This window comes from Gossypium hirsutum, chromosome A02, assembly GCF_007990345.1.
Source record: "Gossypium hirsutum isolate 1008001.06 chromosome A02, Gossypium_hirsutum_v2.1, whole genome shotgun sequence".
In the NCBI taxonomy this organism is placed as follows: domain Eukaryota; kingdom Viridiplantae; phylum Streptophyta; class Magnoliopsida; order Malvales; family Malvaceae; genus Gossypium; species Gossypium hirsutum.
This window is the reverse complement of record NC_053425.1, coordinates 99,205,980-99,221,804: the sequence shown is the minus strand read 5'-3', so window position 1 is coordinate 99,221,804 and position 15,825 is coordinate 99,205,980. Positions and strand designations below refer to the sequence as shown.

Genomic DNA, 15,825 nt, shown 5'->3' with positions numbered 1-15,825 from the left:
TTAAACTCATTTGGATATGACTTAAAACATGAGCTAATATTTAATAATGATGCAACATGAGCTTATAATGAATAAAGTATAAAAAAAATTGATGATAATAAAATATACGTATTAGTATCATAATAAAATGACAATAGTGATTGCAATAAATACAATGATAATAAAACAGTAATAATAATGGATACGCAAATAAATAAATGAATTAAGAAAATAAAAGTTAAAAGAAAGAAAAATTTAATAAATAACATGTATGAGGACAAAAAAATAAGTATATATATACAAATATAAATAAACGAATGAACAAGATGCAATATACAAATAAAAGAACAGGCAATCTAGTAAAATGAAATGAATAAATAAACAAACTCGTAAATAGATGAAAGATAATAAAATAATTAAATTGAAAAGGGCTTAATTGCAACTTGAATAGAGTTTAAAAAAATAAAATGAAACAAGGGAGGGGGGCCATATTGCGATATGCAAGTGAAATGGGGGGACCAAGAGGAGAAATATCCCCGTCCCCGAAACGCTGCACTTTGTACGGGACTAAAGTGAAATAAAAGCAAAAATCACGAGGTAAAATTAAAAAATAACAAAAAGGAAAATAGGCCCATGTTAAAACAGCCTCAAAAGCGGAAGGACCCATAAAATAAATAAGCCATTAGGCAAAGGACGTGCGGACCCTAGGTCGGGTCGAGTCAAAACGCAGATTGAAGGCCATGAAACGACGTCGTTTGGTCGTTTAACATCTGGCCCAAAATGGTGCCGTTTTGTGATTCCTATTTAGGCTAAATTTTTTTTAAAACCCTTATTTTAACCTTAGTTTCAAAAAAAAAAAAGCTTTTACTCTTTTCTCTCTGGTCCGACTATTGCTCTGGCCTAGCATCGAGCCTGGCTCCGGCGAGCCTCAACCATGGCTCAGCCGTGGCCTTTCGTATCCCCTTCCTTTTAGAGATCTAGGTTAGATTTTTTTTTAAAAAAAATATCAAAGAAAAACGAAAAAAGGGTGAATCGCAAAGCGAAAAAAACGATCTCAATTCTCGACTCTCTTCCAACCCTCGTCGGAACCCGAGTGGGTCTTGTGAAGTTTGGGTTATTGGAAGTGCTCAACCACGACGGAGAACGAACCATCTATGAGGTTTTTATATATATATATTATTCATACTTTTATTCCAAGTAATACAAAAAAAATAAAAATGGCACCTTTGAAGTATTAGCTTCTGATTGCTTTCTTTTTTTCTATTCAAGAGTTTGTGTTCGTGTAAAAAACAATACGATGGATTCTTTGGCTTCATAGCCGATTTACAGTACTATTATTTTCTTTTTATTTCTGCTACAGTTCTTCTGTCCTGTTTTTGCTTTCTCGGTCTTCCTTTGCAGGTTCTTGAGGAGTCAACGACGAAGAAATTTTCCTCTTCGGTGCAAGGTCGCAGATGGACCTTGGGACAAGGGGCAGGTGATGCGCCCGAGGATGAGCGGCGCACATGGGAGCCTCTAGGGTTTCGTTTCTGAGTTGGCTTTAGGTTTTGGGCCATTTTTGGGTGAGGGTTTTTTAGTTTGGGTCTATTGGGTTGTAAATTTGGCTGAGTTTAATTGAGTTTGAGGTTTGGATTGATGTAATGGCTTTGGGGTCTTAAGTTGTAAGAAGGACAGTTAACAATTGTTTTGTTTGGGACTATTTAGCCTGGGCTAAAATTGGGCCTTACAAACATCAAATTTTTTTTAATAGAAAGAAAAAAATCTATTAATAAACTAACCTTAAAGCAAATAATTGGTAGTAGTAAAGTAAAGGAGTTTAGGTAGGAAATAAAATAGCATCAATGGCAGCAATAATTTGAAGAAAATGGCAACCACAACTAGGAGCAGATAGCAGTCCGCCAAAGGCAATTAAAGGTGCAAATTGGAGCAGAAATCGAAGCAAATTTGTAACCGCAAGTGCATCAAATATTACCTAGCACAAATTCCATAAACACCTACAAATTTCAATAATTGCAAGTAATATATATACACACGATAGTAGAAGATAAGCAAACCAAAAAAGCTACTCAAACTAGTGAAGTGTTTTTTAAATTATAAAAATTTTAAAAGGAAAAAGGGGTAAAAGTATTATAAAATTCTTATATTATAACTTGGATTGTATTTTATTCTCTTTTTATTGAAAAAAATGGTTAGATGAGGAGCAAAATAACCCCTCCATTAAATGTATTTTTTGGTGTTTATATATAAGGTATAATAATAAATTTAGCTTTTAATCTTTCCACGTATATTTAATTTGATCCCTACTCTTTTATTAGAAGTAAAATAATTTTTTTTAAAAAATTAATAAGACTAAAGGGTCAAAGTTGAAAGGCCTTAGTAACAAATTAAAAAAAAATCAATTAAATCCTTTTAAATTTTAAAAATTATTTAAAAATCATAAAAATTGTAAACAAAAGTTATAAAAATTTTAAAATTATAATTTTTTTTATTAAAAATAACAATACCAACTGATTTTTTTTTTAAAAAATGTGTAAAAGTTGAGGGCTGATTTGTTATTATATCTTATATATAAACATCAAATTATACATTTAACAATACAATTTAAACAAAGAGACGGTTTTACTTACTCATTTAACATACGGAAACTAATTTAATATTTTTTAATAGAGAAATTAAAGCAATCTAAAATATAATACAAAAATTATGTGATACCAAACCCCAAATGCTCGTGCACTGAGCTACCATAATTTGATAAAACGAAAGAAAAGAGAAGTATGCAATTTTTGTAAAGCATATATAAATAAATTATAAACCAACCCAAAGAAAAGTTTGTGTTTTAAGATTAAAGAAACAAGTAGTGTTTTAAGATAATGATGTTGCTACTCGTGTGCATGTTATTTTTATTTATGTTTCATTTTTTGTAAGCTTTCAATCCACGACCATATTTATATAACTGATCTTTAATTGCGTTTGAGTGGGAAAGTAGGAAAGAATTTGGATTTTTCACAGAATAAATCAAATACAACTTTAATAATTACTTAGGAAATAGCATGATTGGTTCTCCTTTTGTATCCTTTCCTACTTCTTTCCCCTCTCCCCAAGTTTCTTTGTTTCTTTTCCCCTTCAAAAATAAAATAAAATTCCAATCTAACCACCCAAAACAAAAAAGAAAAACATTAACTATAATTCATACATTTACAATGTATATGTCTTTACATGCTTAGCCAACCAAATAATCTGATGATATATCATATGGTACTACGGTTGAGGAAAAAAATGATTCTTCATCAACAAATAAAAAATTAAACCATCATAAAGTATGTTGATATTTGTGTTTAATAAGGAGGAGATTGAAAGAAAAAAGTGGTGGTAGTTGGTTGGAGGTCAGTTCACCTCTGACAGGTGGAGAGCTGAAAGATGAGGTTAACAAGGGAGAAGGGAAAAACTTAGGAAGGTTTGAGAAAGGGGGAGCCATGCAAGTTTAAATTCTAAGGTGGAGTCCTTAGAGGAGAAGAAGATCCTTTACTCTTCGTGTGTTGGGGTATATATAGGGGAGGCCCCTTTGTTTGATATTGTCATGTCACCGACAATAGAGATGGTGGCCTGCTCGTGTGGTTGGCCAGATGACATGTTCGTTATATATATCTATTGTTGTCAAGCATAGTCTTATGTAGTCTTGCTTTGACATTTCTTTTGCTAACGTAGTACGAAGTTGTTATTCTTTAATAGTCCCCATGAACAGTATGTAACAGATGGCTAATCATGAATGACCAATCAAGTTCGTGACCAATTGGACAACCACTACTGATAGAATAAAACGAAGAGCCATCCAATAGTGCCTTTTAAGCTACCTTTTGTGCTGCCACACGTTCAAGCCTAGGGGTATAACAAAGTGAAGGTTATATATATCCCTCCTCATTTTGCTACTTTTCTAAAATGGCAAAATTATGAAGATGACTCTAATCATCTTTGCATCAACACGTGACTAAAATTTTCTGAAAGTAAGTAATTTAGTAACGTGTGTCAACTTGAAGAGACTAAATAAAAAGAGTGTTAGATGGATAAGTATCATCAAGGGCTCTTCTCAAATACATTTTTTGCAAATTGTGTGACAAGGTGAGAGCATGAAAATGGATTTCTCTGGTGAGGCATTGATGATGTATTGATCTAATAAGAAAGGGTGAGGTAACAATATAACAAGTATAATCATTATTAAAAAAAGAAGACAAAATTAATTTCACAGTTTGACGAAGAAATGTGAATTTTATTGCATGCCAGCATTGGAGATCCCCACCAAATCAATTTTATTTTCATGGAATTGCATCAATTATTTGATTTTTGTTGGGTGGTTTTGAATAAATAAAATAAATAACATTAATTATTAGTATATATCTATGTTTGTCAAGAGATTGGTGGGGAAACAATACAAAGACAGCTGCATGATTTGTAGTCCATTATTAATGATTAATCATACTATTATTTTATTTAATTTTTTAATGTCTCTAATTTAAACCTAGCCTGGTTATTATAGAATGCACATATATAAATATTTTTTATTCATTTTTTAACTAATATTAATTCTATTTGGAATAGTTCTTAATTTCTTTTCTTGTAGCATTAGGACAAAATGAATTTATCCGAAATTTTGTAATTAGGACAAAAACTAATAATGAAGGCCAAAATCATTTGGTTGTTGGGAGACATTACATTGCAATGCTTTATTTTTATTTTATTTTATTTTATATGACAAAAATCTAAGGGGACGTTGAACGTGCATTTCACCCTTGCCACCATAATCTAACAGCAAAGCTGTGTTAGCTGTTTCCCTGTTATCCAGTATTCGCTTGTTTTTATTGTTTTGCCCTTGAAGACATTTCACTATTACCTCACCAAATACCTTTTTTTTTTAAATTAATAAGAAATTAGGGTTGTCTATAAATCAAAATGGAGTCGAAAGATTTAAATTTAATTTTTTATTTAAGTTTAAGATAGAGATACCATTGTTCTCATTTAAATTTCTTAAAAATTTAAAGGGATTTTTTCATTTTCTTTGATTTGTATTGTTTAAAGATTTATCATGTAATTGTGTCTTCCATAATTATCAACTTATGCTTACGAAAGAGGGAAAACTTTTGTGATTTTCAAAATTATTACATATAATAACAATTAAAAATTAAAAATTACTGTGTGTCAAAATTTTGGGAATGCTGTTGCAAGTGGGATTATCCATGATTATGATAAATTTTAGATTGCGGGGTTAACAAAGAATATTGGACATTGTTCGTCGATCATGGCGGAGCTATGGAGTATTTTGGATATATTCCAAATTGCATGGAGTCTTGACATGAAGAATGTGAACCTTAAGACATATAGTAGAGAAGTTATTCGATAAATTCAAGCAATTGGAGAGAAATAGGATTACTCAGTAGTGATACACACTATTAAGGACCTACTTTAGCAAGATCATGTGTTCAAAAAGGACAACAAAGTGGCAGATGATTTGACAAAAATGACGCTTTCAACACCATTAGGTAAAAATATATTCAAACAACCACTGGATAAAATCCTTCAAGTACTACATGAAAATCTTCCTAATGTAGTCTAATCTTCTATAAATTTACATTGATTCAATCTCTCTTTAATATAAAAAAAAAATCAAATATTGCATCTCATGTCAAAATAATAATAAACAAGCTAACTCGTTTTTTTAGACAAAGTAACTTTCTATATTTTTACTATACTTGAGCAAGCATCATTTGACCAACAATCAATCAAAATGCTGAATTAAAATATTCCACACATCACCATATTTATCTTTTAAAAAGGGAGCATCTAAAAAAATTAATCATAGTGTTTGTATATATTTTTTATTGGTATAGTAATAAATTTAGTCATTAATGTTAATTATTTTGTGTAAATGTTGTGGGCTATATTTGTTAAATTAGGATTAAATTGACAAAAATTATAAATGTTATAGGATAAATTTGTTAAATCAAGACCAAATTGATAGAACATGTAAATTTTGAGGACTAAATTTATTATTATACCAATACAAATATGTATAATTGATGAAAAAATATTAGTATTGTAATTAATTGTTCTTAGTTGCTCACTTTTAAAATTGATAGAATTAAATTGTTATGATTTTTTTTTAAAAAGGACCAATATGGTTAATATCAAAATTGAAAGAGACCGAAGATGTTTTACCAATATTATTCAATGGGACAAATCATGAGTCATTGATCATATTGTCTTTGCTTGTCCTATATCAGTTAAAACATCCAAATTCCGACCAATTATTATAACTACCATAAACATTATCCAAAATTAGTAAATACCAAACAGCCCAAGGGCAGTTTTGCAAAATGTCTTAAAATTTTCTTACCTCCAAAGCTAAGCACAAAGAGGTGTCCTTGTTAAGAACAAATCATGCTTTTGACAGTAATTAAAAAGACATATCAATGAACAGGAAAATAAATAAATAAAAAATCATGCAATGATCCTTCTAAAATAACTTTTGTTGCTGCTCCTTTCACTAAGGACCCACAACTTTTTTCTCTTTGACTATTGATGAATGTAAAAAATCAAACTGAAGGTATATAAAAGTAAGAACCAATAATTTGTGTATGTATGTGTTTCTTATATATAAATATTAGATACAGCAAAGTTTATATAAGTATGAGTTTTATGCATTATAAAAATAGTAATAATAAATGATGTTATAATCTAATCCCCCTTTAAATGATTATATTTCAGGGAAGTTCCCTTGCAGCTTCTTTCTTCTTTGCTTATAAATATACATAAATTCTCATATTTCAAAAGGCAGAAGCCAGACATCCTTCATTAGTAATTGAACCAAAAAAAAAGACATGGGAGTTTCAGGCACTTTGGAGTATTTGTCTGATTTGATGAGCAGTAGTGGTCATAAACACAAGAAGAGAAAACAATTGCAGACAGTAGAGCTGAAGGTGAGGATGGACTGTGATGGTTGTGAACTCAAGGTCAAGAAGGCCCTCTCTTCATTGAATGGTATATACATATATTTCTTCCTTTTGATCTCCTTTCCTTTTGGGGGGTGGGGGTGGAGGACTGAAATGTAATGTTTTTTTTTTCCCCTTTTTTGCAGGAGTGAAATCGGTGAACATAAACAGGAAACAGCAGAAGGTGACTGTAACGGGATATGTTGAAGCCAACAAAGTGTTGAAGAAAGCTAAGTCAACAGGGAAAAAGGCTGAGATTTGGCCTTATGTTCCTTACAATCTGGTGGCTCAACCTTACGCTGTTACTGCTTATGACAAGAAGGCACCTCCTGGTTATGTTAGGAAAGTAGACAACAATGTAAGCAGCACTGCTACCGTCACTAGATATGAAGATCCTTACATCACCATGTTCAGTGATGAAAACCCAAATGCATGTTCTGTCATGTGAAGCTGCAATTTCATATTACTATTTCTTTTTGGTTTTCTCTGTTAGATTTCCTGGTAGATATTATGACAAGATTGTTGAGTTATTACTAATCAAAGGGAGTTCATCTTTTTCTTTTTAATTTTCAAAATGGTCCTGGTTTGTTTGTAGTCTTGTAAGGAGCAGTTTTGGGTGGGTGGGGTGATGATGATAACAATTTGTCAATGTGGGTTAGGGAAGTGAGGTACAGCCATTGTATTTGCAGCCTTACTTTATTTTCTTGTTCTTATTACTGCCTGTAATTTAATGTTATGAATTTTATGCCCTGAAATTAGTTTTGGCTTGGCAAGCTCAGGTGTATAAAGAGCGAATTCTCCAAAAACCTTCTAAAGATATGAAAATTCTTAAAATTTAAACATAGTCTGAATATATCCGTTTGGGACGAGATAGGTAAACTTTTGTAAATGGGAGCAAGCTGGCTGCTGTTTTGGGATATGATGGTTAGATATTATTGAAAAAATATATATTTTCTTGTTTGTTGGTTTCACTTTCGTCAGCAGATGAAACATGGCAAGTGGACCACCTAATTTAACTTGCATGTCCGTCCAGTTTCAATGCCTACACTTCCACTTAAGAAGCTATCCATTGGACACAGAAGACATAAATTGAATGTTGAGTGCAGCATGACAAGCATTCCTAAGGACTCTATAGGGATTGAAATAACATACTCCACTTTATAATTGTTATTTCGTGGGTAAAAATAACATGGAAATACTTATATTATGAGTCCCGTTATATTTTTTATTAAAAAATAATTAAATTAAAGATAAATTTAATTTTTTTATAAAAATTTTATTTATTTTTACTATTAAAAATTAGTATATATATATCGAGGTACATGTGACATGTTATATGTAACTGTCTGGTTATATGTTAATTTTTAAGAGTAAAACTAGAGAAATATTTTATAAAAAAATAATTTACTCTTTAACGGGACTAATTTACTTATTTTTTAAGTAAAAAAATAAAATACAATCTAAATTTTAATATAAAGACATCTACCACACTTTAAATTTATTTTGTGATTTTAACTCGCTTAATTATTAATATTGAATGTAATTAGCTTAACTTCAAAATCATTCAAATAAATATGGCTCGCAAGAAGTGCAAAGGGAAAGGAAAAGGGAATTTCCACTTGACGAAAACACAAGGAAACTAAATTCCCAAGGAAGGCACGTGTTTGTGCCTTCTTTTCCCCTACACAACCAATAAGAGAATCAAACTTTTTTCTTTTTCCTTTTTCCTTTTCTTTATAATTTTTGGTTTCAGTTTTGCTCAGCCCGCTCTCGGATCCAAAGGAAGCGTAAAGGCTGGGTATTTTCTTCCTATGAGTAGAAAGGCTTAAGTGAATAGAATTATTGAAGTTATACTGTGTTTGCTTTTAATTTGATGATAATGAAAAGTTCATTTATAGCAGCTTATAAAAGATCAATTTCCCACCTAGCTGGCCATCATATCATTTCTTCTTCCAGCATTTACTCGTAGCATGTGCACCATGCCCTAGTACTAGTATTTACCTAACATGTTTCCTATTGATGCTGACTTGAGTCTCATCCCTTGAACTATAAAGATAAAAAAAATTAACTGTCTATCAATATACAAAGGTTGATATTAGACTGCTTCAATAATTGGTCTCTTTTTTCAAATAATAGTGAAAATTCATCTTACTTTATCCAATAGTAAAACACATCTTAAGTAAATGATTGGGAACTAAATTAATATGAGGGATAACATAAATTTTAAATGATTAATCTTTAAGTACCATAAAAAAGACATAGAGGATTAGTTAATTACGTCTCAAAAAAATTCATTTGAAAAATATGGATAAATTACCTTTAAAATCATTAAACTATTAGTAAGTTTACGTTTTGATTATTCAACTTCAAAAAATTACAAAATGGTCAAGGAGCTATTCGAAAGTTTTTATTTAAGTTACTGAACTATTTGAAAGTTTTTATTTAAGTCATTGAGTTGTTATGTTTTTTTTTTCAAAAGTCTAGCTAGTGAGCTTTGTGCGACGATCCAACAATCGGTATGGTAGATCAATACCCATTGATAAGTGGAAGAACATACCTTAGATTCAAGTTGATTTGACTGTCAGTGTTGGAGATCGTAGAAGAAAATTGTTTGGATTTTGGTTCACAGATTCGTGATGTTCAAAACTGTTGCATGAAAAAAAAATTAAACTATAGAAAGAAGAAAAATGAGAGCTTTCGTTTGGTGTAAGTGGTGGTATGAACAAAGAAAGCCACATAGCAATGATTTTAACAACCCAGTGACTTAAATGAAAACTTTCAAATAGGCTAATGACCATTTTGTAACTTTTTGAAATTGAGTGATCAAAATATAAACTTATTAATAACTTAATGACTTTAGGTTTAGTTTACCAAAAAAAGTACTACCAAATCCTAGAAAGAAAATACAAAATTTCTAATCAATGAGCTCAAATTGGGCCAAAAAAGTCTAGTCCTAAATAACAACAATAAATCCTAAGTTGAATGTCATTAGTCATTGCCTTCACAATTGTATCAACCAGCATAGGAGGGATTCCTTTTTTAATGTCTTTTAGTGGGCAAGTTGCTTAAGTTGGTAGTTAGGGTTAATTAAACAGGTTGGGTTGATTCTAGGATGCGTTAGTTTTGTTCTATTGAATTGATTTAAAATTTTAGGGATAATGCTCATTCAGTTAAATTTGGATTCAAGTTATTTTGGGTTTAACCCAATTTCAATTTCAAATTATTTTGGATTTTGATAATTTATTTTTGAGGTCTAAGTATTCTGAGTTGGGTCATTATGGTTTTAGATTATTTTGGGTTCTGATCATTTTAAATTCAAATAATTTTGTATTATTTATGAAGATCATGTTAGATTCAATTTATTTTGAATTCAGATTAATTCAATGGTATTTGTGAGTATATAAAGGCATATATTCAATTCCCTACCATAATGTTCTTAACAAAAATAATCAATTTGTGAAATGTCTATGGAATAAAGGCAACAAACTAGGAACAAAAAAACATAAACAAAATAACAAACTAATGCTAAAGATAAGCCTGCAACTAAGGGAGGAAGATCAATTCTTCATGCATCTTTTTACACCCTCACAAGTTGGGGATTACATCCGCAACACTCAACTTGTTGATTATGCAATCAAAGGATGTATGAGGAAATGATTTGGTGAGAATGTTAGCGACCTGGTCAGAGTGAAAGTGCTTGACTACAACCAACTTGTCCTGTACTTGATCATGAACGAAGTGGAGGTCGATGGCGATATGCTTCATTGCTATGGAAAATGATTGCCTTTCGATGTGCGTACACCAATGTAGATAAACAATGCAATTAAATATACAAAGAAGTGCAGCGAATTGCGAGTATACAAGTCATATTAATAAACTTCTTAATGAATTTAGTTGACCCATCACAATTCTATTATACCCACTTAGTTCGTAAGTCATTGATAAATTTAATAACAAGGAATTAGAGGGTTTAGAGATGTTTAGTAATTTGAAGATTGCTTGTAATACCCTAATTTTTTTAAAGAATGTAACATTGTTTCAAGGATGAGTAGTTGGTTTAGTGGTCAAAAGAAAATAATGAGACAGTTAGATTTAATTTATTTTGAATTTAGATTAATTCAATGATATTTGTGAGTATATAAAGGCATATACTCAATTCCTTACCATAATGTTCTTAACAAAAATAATCAATTTGTGAAATGTCAACGGAATAAAGGCAACAAACTAGGAACAAAAAACATAAACAAAATAACAAACTAATGCTAAAGATAAAGCTGCAACTAAGGGAGGAAGATCAATTCTTCATGAATCTTTTTACACCCCCACAAGTTGGGGATTACATCAGCAACACTCAACTTGTTGATTATGCAATCAAAAGAAGTATGAGGAAATGATTTGGTGAGAATGTTGGCGACCTGGTCGGAATGAAGGTGCTTGACTACAACCAACTTGTCCTATACTTGATCATGAACGAAGTGGAGGTCGATGGCGATATGCTTCATTGCTATGGAAAATGATTGCCCTTCGATGTGCATGCACCAATGTAGATAAACAATCCAATTAAATATATAAAGAAGTGCAGTGAATTACGAGTATACAAGTCATATTAATAAACTTCTCAATGAATTTAGTTGACCCATCGCAATTCTATTATACCCACTTAATACGTAAGCCATTGATAAATTTAATAACAAGGAATTAGAGGGTTTAGATATGTTTAGTAATTTAAAGATTTCTTGTAATACCCCAAATTTTTTTAAAGAATGTAGCATTATTTCAAGGATGAGTAGTTGGTTTAGTGGTCAAAAGAAAATAAGGAGGCAGTGCAATTAGCTCAAGGACCTGAGTTTGATTCTTTTCCCTTGCAAATTAGCTTAAATTTTGCTAATTTTTCTCCCTATCCTACTTTTGTGCCGTCCAAGCCTTGTAACCCTAGGTATTTATATCACTTTTTCTTAGCTTTTTCAGATCTTTCCTTCATTTGATCACTCTTCTTGTCGCCCTTATCTTTTTCCTCATCTAAAATTTTTCACTTTTCTCTGGGATTTCACTACAGTTGTGCCATCCCATTACTAAATATTTTATTTTTGTTTCTCCAGCCACTTTGCTGGTTGATTTAACCCCATAGAACAACCCTACGTGCCGGCCTAAACTCATCTTTAAGCCACCCTTATTAGCCCCGTCTATAGTGTGTAAGTGAATTTTGATCCGATAAATTCTACTAATAGAATAATTAGTTATAGTACAAGTGGTTTGTACTGAAACTCAATGGTTTTAAAAAAATTAGGATAGAGACCTTGTTTTTGTAAACCGAGCTCTTACGTATTTTTTGTAACACCCCAAACCCGGCCTAGACATTATGACTGAATCTGGAAATGTTACGTAAACTAAATATAAATCTGACTTCGTTTTTTGAAAAACATTGTGAACCTTCGCTATTTAAAAGCTCGTTTTAATTGAAAATATTTGTTATACTTAATATTTAAAAACCGTTAATTGATTGCATTTTCTAAATAAATCGAATAAGTTGTAGCGAAAGTTCTTAAGGCGTTATATTTTGGAAAACAAAATTTATTTTCTTAAAAATAGTTGATCGCAGAAGCATAGACATTTTTCAAAAAATCGTTTTATCGAATGTCATGCCAAAACCCAAAATAAAATTCCAAATCCAAAAAATATTCCCAAAAGTCCAGAGAGTCCAAAACTTACAAAACTCTCAAATCAGAATTTTTAAATAAGTCAAATTTAAGCAAACATAGTTTATGAAATTGTGGACATAATCGAGCTCCCGTCGCACTGACCCACCTAAGTCTAAGGGTTACCTGAAATTATCTGTAATGCCCCAAAATTTTAGGAATTTAATTGTGAGAATATGGAGTAATTAAATTTCTATATCTGTGGTCATATGCTCTGTTTTTGTGTTTAAGGTCTGGAGTTGGAGTTGTATTGTTAAAATTTTTATCCTTTTAGAACAACCCCTATCCATGCGGTATATGGTTAAGTGTAATTCTGTATGAATCTATGTTAAGAATGAGCCTGTTGGTTCACTGGTTAAGCATCTGTCTGTATCCTGTTTGGTCCCGAATTCGAATCCCACTGTATGCATTAGGAGAATTTTTGCTTATTGTCGAAAGTACGTTTTAAGACAAAAACATCATTAAAATTTTGTTAACGTTCTGTACTCTTTCTTCTTCTTTTTCTTTTCTTTCTTTTTATTTTTCCTTTCTTTCCTCTTTTTACTTCTTTGATTTCTCCTTTTCGATTGTGTTCAACAAGTGAATATCAGAAATTAGTGAGACCTTTAAGTTATTGGAAGACTTCTGTGTAAATTCTGTCGGAATCCTTCAACTTCTGCAAAGTTTTGTTAGATTTCTGTTGCATTGTTAAATTGGGAATTCTCTAATTATTTTACTTAAACTCTCTGATAACTAGTCGTTTTGTTCCCTTAGGCGTGAGTACGGAGGGAAGTGATCCTAAAAACTGAAACACTGACATAGGCTAAATACGCTTCACACCCTTTCTTAACCAATTTCTCAACCACAAGTGCGAAGATTACATTAGACAGGTAATCTCAACGCTCACTAATCACAACCACTTTATTATCATCCTCAGTCCTTAGAATAACCCTCTTAGTCGCACAGTCCAAACTAACTAGAATTAAGTCGAACTCCCTAAACACCATCAGATTTGCTAGAAACACAATCCCTTGTACTTCTAATGGAACATTCCTATAAAGTCTATTTACCTGAATAGGCTGTCCCAATAGACTTAGTACGGTAATCTCACCAGAAGTATACTCAACAAAAATCCCCAAGTTTTTGGAAATGGAACTAGCTACAAAGGAGTGTGTAGAACCTATGTCTATCAAAGCAGTATATGGGTCATCAAAAATTAAAAACATACCCGTGATCACATCAGGAGCGTCTCTGTCCTCTCAGCGTTAAGTAGCATAAACCAGTGCAAGTTGCCTCATCTCAGTCTGACTAGCACCTCTGCCCAGTGCTCTCTGTCTTCGGCCCATACCATTACCACCCTTAGCTGGTCCACAGCCTCTAAATAGCTGCTACACTGCTCTTTGAGGCTGAACAGAACCCAATTTTGTAGCTTGCATCTGATCAGCATGATGTAGACACTCTATAATCCAGTGCTCCAAAGACCCACACTGCAGACAAGCCCCTAATCTCTTCCAACACTCGCCCGGGTTGCACCTACCACAGTCACTACATGGCTAAATACCAATAGGAGCAATAGGAACTCCTACTCTAATAGGCCCATCAGGTCTGGCCCATTTCTAAGGCCTCTGAATAAAATTAGAGGGCTTCGAATCCCTTTTATTCTTGCCTCTCTTTCAGCCTCTGTTTTGGCACTCAACGCGCTTAACCTCTTCAGTGATATTCGCCTTATCCACAAGAACAATGAACTCACACTCCCTCTGCGAAGCAATCAAAACCCTCAGACTATTCTTCAAACTGTTCTTAAAATGAACACATTTCTCATACTCGGATGCCACCATGCCTTAAGCGTAGAGGCTGAATATCAGAAACTCGAGCTCATACTCAGCCACAGACTTATCACCTTGCATGAGATTTATGAACTCACGCTTACAAACATCAACATAAGATGTTGTTCATAATCCTCAACATAGCTTGGAACAATGGGCTCCAACCAATACTTAGCTACAGTAGGGGCGGCTTCAGTGACGCCCCTAAACAATTCAGCTTCATTGGATCGGAGTTGTTCAGTTACCAACCCACAGCCCTCAGGTCTAGAATGGGGTCCAGCAACCCTTTTCAAAACCTTAAACATAGCTTGGAACAGTGCATCGTCCCCAGCCGATCGGCTTTGAGACCCAGTCTCAGTAACAGGTGAAACCTTTGTCTCACTCATGTCTAAATTCGGCATACTGCCCAAAGAAGAAAACTTAGTTCGAGCCCTCCTACGGCACTCGCCGTGCCCACGAATACCACGATTGTGAATTCCACGAGCGCTCATCGTATTTTCAGTTTTATCTACATTATAAAATTTTATGCATCAGTTTCAGTGTTTATTAACAGATATTTTATGCTTAAATTATCAGAAATTCAAAAGTATTTCAAAAGTTTTAGTTTCTAACTAACTTAGTACAGTTTCAAAAAGTACTAACTATAGTGTTTTCTAAATTCAGAGATACTTACAGGATAGGCGCCGGAGACTCGGTGTACCACATACCTACTCAAAAGGATCCAAATTATTTGAAAACAAGTTCTTTTTCAAAACACAATTTTGAAATCCAAAATTCACAGCCTGAGTTTTGTAACCTGACTCTGATATCACTAAATGTAACACCCCAAATACGACCTAGATCTTGTCGCTGAATCCGAGAGTGTTACGAAGAAGGGTTTTGAAATCGATGATTCTTTGATAAAACGTCCAAGTTTAATAAAAACGTATTCATTCATATACTTATTACTGGCCGTTACATGTTATCCTTTAAGGTTAACCAAATCATTTCGCAGTAGAAGTTTGAAAACCATTTAAATCAAAATCACGCTCATGTTTTAAAAAAAACAACATTTTTTTGCATAAAATCGATATTTTGTCAAATTGTCACAATCTAAAAATCATGATGCATTCAAACCAAAAATTTAAACCAAACAATCCAGAAAGTCCAGAGAGTCCAAAAATTACAAAACTCTCACGAAAATCAAAATTTTAGCAAAAAACATTAAATTATAGTAATAAAAACAGTATCCCGTCAAAGTGGTCAACGTTGAGACTCCGTCGCACTGACCCGCCTATGTCTGTAGATTACTTGAACAGAACAGACAAACAAATGTGAGTTTTCATAAACTCAGTATGTAACCTAACAAAAATCGTCATGCAACAT

General features: G+C 32.4%; 1 protein-coding gene and 1 long non-coding RNA gene across 2 annotated transcripts; both read left to right on the top strand.

Moving 5' to 3' along the window:
* Nucleotides 1–729: 729 nt before the first annotated feature.
* Nucleotides 730–1,678, top strand: LOC107951675 (uncharacterized). Its single transcript, XR_001698551.2, has 2 exons — nucleotides 730–1,138; nucleotides 1,381–1,678. It is a non-coding gene; the product is annotated as an uncharacterized lncRNA (long non-coding RNA).
* Nucleotides 1,679–6,570: 4,892 nt separating this feature from the next.
* Nucleotides 6,571–7,732, top strand: LOC107951676 (heavy metal-associated isoprenylated plant protein 23). The gene is made up of 2 exons (XM_016886801.2): nucleotides 6,571–7,008; nucleotides 7,106–7,732. The coding sequence occupies exons 1-2, from the start codon at nucleotides 6,849–6,851 to the stop codon at nucleotides 7,405–7,407; spliced, it is 462 nt and encodes a 153-aa protein (XP_016742290.1). The 5' UTR covers nucleotides 6,571–6,848; the 3' UTR covers nucleotides 7,408–7,732.
* Nucleotides 7,733–15,825: the final 8,093 nt, after the last annotated feature.